The sequence below is a fragment of the Nematolebias whitei genome, chromosome 7 (genome assembly GCF_014905685.2).
Source record: "Nematolebias whitei isolate Nwh7 chromosome 7, NemWhi1, whole genome shotgun sequence".
Lineage (NCBI taxonomy): Eukaryota > Metazoa > Chordata > Actinopteri > Cyprinodontiformes > Rivulidae > Nematolebias > Nematolebias whitei.
The window spans coordinates 4,900,294-4,908,497 of record NC_056504.1 but is presented as its reverse complement, the minus strand read 5'-3'; the positions used below and the strand labels follow the sequence as shown (position 1 = coordinate 4,908,497).

The 8,204-nt window shown below is 41.9% G+C and overlaps 1 protein-coding gene across 1 annotated transcript in view; it reads left to right on the top strand.

The window, feature by feature from the left end:
• Positions 1–1,556: 1,556 nt before the first annotated feature.
• golt1a (golgi transport 1A) overlaps positions 1,557–8,204 on the top strand; it is an 8,914-nt gene continuing 2,266 nt past the window's right edge. The window contains exons 1-3 of the mRNA XM_037679082.1: positions 1,557–1,581; positions 4,849–4,940; positions 7,064–7,242. Coding sequence (XP_037535010.1) covers positions 1,557–1,581; positions 4,849–4,940; positions 7,064–7,242 — 296 coding nt within the window. The remainder of the gene's footprint in view (positions 1,582–4,848; positions 4,941–7,063; positions 7,243–8,204) is intronic.

The window sequence follows — 8,204 nt, the reverse complement described above, 5'->3', positions numbered from 1 at the left end:
TGCACAGCCACCAGCTCTTCTGGGAGGACTCCCAACACATTCCCCGGCCAACCGAGAGATGTAGTCTCTTCAGAGTGTACTGGGTCTTCCCCGGGGTCTCCTCTCAGTTGGACATGCCCGAAGCACCTCCCTAGGGGGCATCCTAACCAGATGCCCGAACCACCTCAACTGGCTCCTCTCAATGTGGAGGAGCAGCGGTTCTACTCTGAGTCTCCCAGATAACTGAACTTCTCACCCTATCTCTAAGGGAGAGTCCAACTACCCTGCAGAGGAAACTCATTTCAACTGCCTGTGTCCGCGAGCTCATTCTTTCGGTCACTACCCAGAGCTCATGACTATAGGTGAGGGGAGGAACGTAGACCGGTAAACAGAGAGCTCTGTCTTACAGCTCGGCTCTTTCTTCACCACTACGAACCGGTACAGAGTCCGCAATACTGCAGAGGCTGCACCAATCCATCTGCCAATCTCACGCTCCATCCTTCCCTCACTTGTGAACAAAAACCTGCACTTGAGGCAGAACCTCACCCTTGACCCAAAGAGAGCAATCCACCCTTTTCTGACTGAGGACCATGGCCTCAAATTTGGAGGTGCTGATTTTCATCCCTGCCGCTTCACATTTGGCTGTGAACCGCTCCAGTGAGAGCTGGAGGTCACGGCACGATGACACCAACAGGACCACATCATCCGCAAAGAGCAGAGATGAATCCTGAGGCCCCCGAACTGTTCAAACTGTTGTTTGTGTTAAATGTGTTCTTGGTTGGTGTCTGAAGCCGTTTCTGATTTCCAGAAAAAACACACAAATCTAGGAAACACAAGTAAACCTACAGTCTGGGAGCAAAGTGCTCTGTTAAGAAAACATGAAACAATAAGATCTGCAGTATAAGATGGAGCATTGTTGTTAAGAGCCCTGTGTGTTAAATGCAACACAAGCCGTGCATCAGAATGAATGCTTCCATTTCCATGTACGGTTCTACAACGACAGAAGCTGACACTCTGCTGAATCCAGTGATATTATTTGACATTGGTCTATTTTCAAGAGTCACCGCTTCTGAAAACTAATCAAGAACTCTTTCAGTGTTCTCAATCCCCCTTTGGACATTAGGTTTCTGTAGCAACTCAAAGCCCTTTTTAATTGACTTTTTTCTTGCCTAGTTGTGGCTTTGTTTTAAATTAAAAGTATAAAATGGATGAGGAAAGATTACTTGTTGAAATATTTGGCTCCATGCACCCAGTATCTAATGAAAGTGGCCTTCTGTTTCCTCTGTTTTCTGAGCTGGAAGCTAAAATCGAATCGTTTAACAAATGTCCCTCTTACTGTATGGGATCCAGACAGACTGTCTTTCAGAACCAAAGTGCGACAGTGTCTCCTCTAATTAACCTTTAGCGTGCTGGGGAGATGACTCTCCAACCTTTACCCAAGAAGTCTTAATGATCTGGTTAATGTTCACCTCGTTTACTGAGGATGTCAGAGGACAAAGGTCACAGTTTGGACATGAGAGGGAGTATATTTCCTGTCAAGGCAGCACAGAGAAAAACAAGATACATGAAGTGCTACCATGGCCACCATCACAGAGGTCCAGAGTAAGTGTTGCTCTCTTTTAAATGTTGCAGCTGTGGCACATCGAGCACAGAGCATTTCTGAAAACCAGCATGCAACTTAGTAAAAACACTAATTATTTAAGGACTTCCAGCTTCTTCTACATGGAAACAATAAAGACATTTGTTTTGAAATTTGTGAAAGTATTTGTAGGCTGGATTTCATCTGTTGTCACTTTGCTTTGTGCCTTCTGTAATTGAAGAAACACATTGATGACATCAAAAAATTACATTACTGTACAAGTGCTGGTCATAAAATTAGAATATCATGAAAAAGTTGATTTATTTCAGTAATTCCATTCAAAAAGTGAAACTTGTATATTATATTAATTCATTACACACAGACTGATATATTTCAATTTTTTATTTATTTTAATGCTTTAATATTTTAAACTCAAACTCATGAAAAAAACATGTTTAAATATCTCATAACATTAGATAACCTAACAGAGTCATATTTCTGTGTATTTACGTGAGTTTTATTACCATATTTTCCAGTGTATAAGTCAGGTTTTTGCTTAAATTAGCATGCCTGTGACTGATACATCGAAGGGATTAATATTCGTTTTTGGTCCCATATTTATTTTTATTTAAAATTTTTATTTATTTTAATTTTGATGATCATAACTGACAACTAATGAAAACCCCAAATTCAGTATCTCAGAAAATGAGAATATTGTGAAACGGTTCAATGTTGAAGACACCTGGTGCCACACTCTGATCTGCTAATTAACTCAAAACACCTGCAAAGACCTTTAAATAGTCTCTCAGTCTAGTTCTGTAGGTTATGCAATCATGGGGAAGACTGCTGACTTGGCAGTTGTCCAAAATATGACAATTGACGCCTTGCACAAGGAGAGCAAGACACAAAAGGTCATTGCTAAAGAGGCTGGCTGTCCACAGAGCTCTGTGTCCAAGCACATTAATATAATAGAGAGGTGAAGGGAAGGAAAAGATGTGGTAGAAAAAAGTGTACAAGCAATAGAGATAACTGCACCCTGGAGAGGATTGTGAAACAAAACCCATTCCAAAATGTGGGGGAGATTCACAAAGAGTGGACTGCAGCTGGAATCAGTGCTTCAAGAACCACCATGCACAGACATAAGCAAGACAAGGGTTTCAGCTGTTGCATTCCTTGTATCAAGCCACTCTTGAACAAGAGATGGCGTCAGAAGCGTCTCGCCTGGGACTGCTGCTGAGTGGTCCAAAGTTGTGTTCTCTGATTAAATTAAATGTTGCATTTCATTTGGAAATCAAGGTCCCAGAGTCTGGAGGAAGAGAGGAGAGGCACATAATCCACATTGCTTGAGGTCCAGTGTCAAGTTTCCACAGTCATTGATGGTTTGGGGGGCCATGTCACCTGCTGGTGTTGGTCTACCGTGTTTTCTGAGGTCCAAGGTCAACACAGCCGTCTACCAGGAAGTTTTAGAGCACTTCATGCTTCCTGCTGCTGACCAACTTTATGGAGATGCAGATTTCATTTTCCAACAGGACTTGGTGTCTGCACACAGTGCCAAAGTTACCAGTATCTGGTTTAAGGACCATGGTATCCCTGTTCTTAATTGGCCAGCAAACTCACCTGACCTTAACCCCATAGAAAATCTATGAGGTATTGTGAAGAAGACGATACAATATGCCAGACCCAACAATTCAGAAGAGCTGAAGGCCACTATGAGAGCAGCCTGGGCTCTCATAACGCCTGAGCAGTGCCACAGACTGATCCACTCCATGCCACGCTGCATTGCTGCAGTAACGGGTGGCTGTGGCTGAGTGATTAGAGCAGTCGTCCTCCAATGCAAGAGTTGGGGGTTCGAATCCACCAGCAGTCACATGCCAAAGTGTCGCTGGGCAAGACACTGAACCCTTTGTTGCCTCCGATGTGTGTCCCATTGGTGTATGAATGTGATCTAAAGCTCTGATTAGTCTCTTTAGAACGATTTGTTCAATTAGCTTTGTAGAGATCTAGTATAGAGCTGTATGAATGGGTAAATGAGGACACAGATTGTAATGTAAAGCACTTTGAGTGTCTTCAGAAGATAAAAAGGTGCTATATAAGTACAGTCCATTTACAGTCTATTTAATCCAGGCCAAAGGAGCCCAAACTAAGTATTGATGCTGTATGTGCTCATACTTTTCATGTTCATACTTTTCAGTTGGCCAACATTTCTATAAGCCCCTTTTTTATTGGTCTTAAGTAAAATTCTAATTTTCTGAGATACTGAATTTGAGGTTTTCATTACTTGTCAGCTATAATCATCAACATTAAAAGAAATACAAAGTTTGTTTTCTCAGTCATCCAGGTATATAACAACAAAAAAGGTTGAATCATGTCTGGGCTTCTGGGTAATACCAGATGGCTAGGCCTCAGACTGACGAAGCCTCTTGGATGAGGGGTGAAACGTTTCTTTTTTAATTAAAAGAAATAAACATTTGAAATACATCAGTCTGTGTGTAATGAATGAATATAATATACAAGTTTCACTTTTTGAATGAAATTACTGAAATAAATCAATGTTTTAATTTTATGACCAGCACCTGTATGTATGCAGACAGGCAGACAGAGAACTACAGCAACACTGATTTTGTATGTATTTTGACTCTTGTAGCACCAGACTGAACACATAGTCTGCATGTCTGATGTGACTTTAAGTAGAAATTTAGTGTGAACTTTTTCTGACATCCATTCATCCTTTATCTTTACCTGCTTCTTCCTGTTTTTGTGTCACCGGGTCACCGGTGTCCACATCCAGCTATCATTGTACAAAAGGTGAGGGACACTCTGGACAGGTCTCCAGTCCATCACAGGACCACGTAGAGACAAATGAAACAAACAACCATTCACTCTCTCACTCTCACCTAGGGACAATTTTAGAGTTAACAATCAGTCTAACATGCATGTTTTTGGTCTGTGGGAGGAAACTGGAGTACACAGAGAAAACCCACACAGCACGGGGAGAACATGCAAACTCCACACAGAAAGGCCTCTGGCTGGGATTTGAACCAGCAACCTTCTTGCCGAGAAGCAACAGCTCTACCAACAGCTCTACCATGCCACCCCTTTTTCTAGCAGTAAAATGAAATGTTGCACACATCGTAATGAAAAACAAACAATGATCATGATCTGTTTGCCTGTATAATGCTGATTACCCTGTTTATTGCCATTTCCATTGAAAAACTAGCCCACATGCATTGTTTGTCTTCCAAGACTCATCATCCCTATGGACTTAGCTGCCATGTCTGTTTGTCTTGCAGGGCTGGGTATCGTTCTGATGGGATTTGGCTTGTTTTTTCTGCTCTTTGGTGTGCTGCTGTACTTTGACACAGTTCTGTTAGCCTTTGGGAATGTGAGTTATCTCTTGCTCATTCATCACAAAATTGGCAAATTCACATTTTTCTCAAACTCATGATCTTCATATTCCTCATGTCACTGAACGAATCCCAATTTTCAGACAAGTGCATTCAGTTTATTGTGCTACGCTGTTCTTCCAGTTGTGCACATTTATTACAATTACACAAAACTCGTTTGTTTTATAGATTAGACTTCAAACTTTGATGATTTGTCACAAAATGCATCACTGCCTCATAATTACAGAAAATTTTCAGTGTTTGGCAGGGGACGACAGAGTTCAACTTTGACCCAAAAAGTGTAGTGATTGAAGGCTTAGCATTCCTTGAAGGAATGCATATCAACCGCTAGCTTTCATGCCAGAGTTTTAGACTGATTGAGAAATAATGCAAACGTTGGTCGTTTTGCATGATCTACGTGGATCATGATCATGTGTTGTAAATGACACTCAGCTTCTAACACACCCAATTTTAGCTCAATATCTCTCACATTTGCTGAGATGTGGCCATTTTTTGTTAGCCAAGCTTAATTAGTTGTGGCAGCTATCTTGAACTGAATTGAGTTTAGAGGGTAATCAGTTGTAGATGTCAACCCAGTTATTTCCATCTCCCATCACTTACCTGCAGTTGGTTTGCAAAAGCAACAGGTCCAGGAGAGAAACTCAGACCTCCCTCTTCCCAGCGACACTCTCCAGCTCCTCCTTGAGGACCCCAAGGCGTTCCCAGGTCAGAGAAGATACACCATCCCTCTAGCTACTTCTGGGTTTTCCCTGGGGTCTCCTACCAGTGGAATGTGCCTGGAGACCCTCTAAAGGGATGCAGAGGCATCCTAATCAGATGAACCACCTCAACTGACTCCTTTTGACGCAAAGGAGCAGCAGCTCTACTCCGGATGACGGAGCTCATCACTCTAGCTCTAAGGCAGAACCCGGCCACCCAACAAAATAAGCTAATATAGTCGCATGTATCTAGGTCTTTCTTATCATGATCTGGTAATGGATTGAACCCAATTTGCAGAGAACATGGGGAACTCGAGGGATAAGGTAAGAATAATATTTATTAAAAAAAAAAAAAAAGGCTGACGTGGCAGAAAAACTTACATTTATCGACTAGGAGACATGGAGGGAGACAAAACACGACACTTTGACAAGACAATCCCTGACAATGGCCTTATTCCTGTTCCCCTGACAATCGGACAGGGGAACTACAAGGAGACGCAGACTATATAAGGACAAGAGACAATGATGAACACCTGGGGTGATTGGAATAGAGGACAGTTGTGACAGGAGCAGGAAAACACAAAGATCACAAAACACAAATACACACCGATCCTCAAATTTCTTCACCATGACCAACTGAAGGAAGGCCCTCATTAATGATGATGAGGCCCCAATCTGTTGATCCATTTCCTGCTCTATACTACCATCACTCAGGAACAAGACACCAAGATACTTAAAGTCCTCCACCTGAGGCAAAGAGTCCTACCTGACCCGGAGGAGGCATTCCACCTGTTTCTGGTTGCAAACCATGACCTCAGACTTGGAGGAACTGACTCTCATTCCAACTGCTTCACACTTAGCTGTGAACCTTCTCAATGCAAGCTGAAGGTCTTGACCTGAAGACACTAGCAAAACCACATAATTGGCATGAAGCAGACATGAGACTGAGGTTTCCAAGCCAGACACCTTCCACTCCACGACTGTGCCTCGAGATACTGTCCTTGAACACCACGAACAGGAACAGAGACAAGGGACAGCCCTGGCACAGTCCAACCTGAATCCAATGATTACTTTATGAAAATTACATTAAAACTGTCCAGTGGCCCAAAATATATTCTGTAAACAAGTTGCTTTTAGTTGTTAATGACAAAGAAAACAGGACTGCAGATGAGCAGTTCATCTGAAGTAGATTCTTCTTTAATAACCGAGGTCTGGAAAAAAAGACCAAGATAAATCAGTAGGACATGATTGATAACAAGTCATAATGTAATGTAACATAATTGTAACAGGTCTCTCTTGTAAATAAGTCCTCAAGACTAAATGGAAACTAACCTGTATAAATAAAGGTTGAATGATCGTGTCAGAATCTGTTCTGTTGGATTCATATTTGGATCTCTCTGTAGATTCTATTCTTGGCTGGTTTAACACTTCTAACTGGGTTAAGGAGGACAACCCAGTTCTTCTTCCAAAGGCAGAAGTTTCGAGGAACTTTTTTCTTCTTGGGAGGAGTTTCTTTGATACTCTGTCGCTGGCCTATCATTGGAATGATAGTGGAGAGTTATGGGTTTGTGCTTCTGTTCAGGTAAGTTCAAGTGTCTCTAAAAGTTACAAACAATACTTAAACATATATTTTGTTTATAGTAATGAAACACTCACTTTATCCATCCATTATCTTTACCCATCCATCCATCCATTATCTTTACCCGCTTATTCTATTTTGGGTCACGAGGGTCGCTGGTGCCCATGTCCAGCAATCACTGTGCGAGGGGCGGGGTACACCCTGGACGGGTCGCAAGTCCATCACAGGGCACTCACTTTATTTGCTAGATTTGATTGTTAGTCATTCAGGACAGGGTAAATCCAAAAACAACTGGACTGCTATTCTGTAACTGAAGACATTACCATCTGAAAAGCTTTTAAACAAATAAAAATAAAAATGAGAGAGTTTAGTTTCAAGCTTTCAAACCGTGTCGAGCTGTTTTGTGTGAGCTGTTGAACTTACATGCAACTTGTTGTCCATGCCCTCTTTCCTGAAGGTCATCAGGGTATTTGGTAGCCTGACCAGTGTGTGAGATGTTCTGGTCACATATATGAAGATGTGAATTGATGGAAAACTGAATCACAGACTGTACCCAGGGGAGGCCACGCATTGTCTGTGTAGTTTACCCCAAATTCACAAACAAGGTGTACCTTTAAGACCAATCGTTAGCATGATTAACTCTGTCACTTACAATGTTTCCAAATATCTGGCGTCTGTACTCGTCCCTTTAGTTGGCAGCTCAGAACACCTCATACAGAACACCATGGACTTTGTGGACAAGGTGAGGGATGTCATCATGGAGACTGATGAAACAATGGTCTCTTTTGATGTCACATCACTCTTTACGTGCATTCCTGTTGATGATGCAGTAGAGGTGGTCAGTTTAAAATTAAAATCAGACACCACTCTGAGCAGCAGGACCACGCTTTCCACAGAACAACTGTGTCAACTCTTTTTTTTTATTTTTTATTAACCAATGTCGTTTATACAGAGAAGCAGGGGGG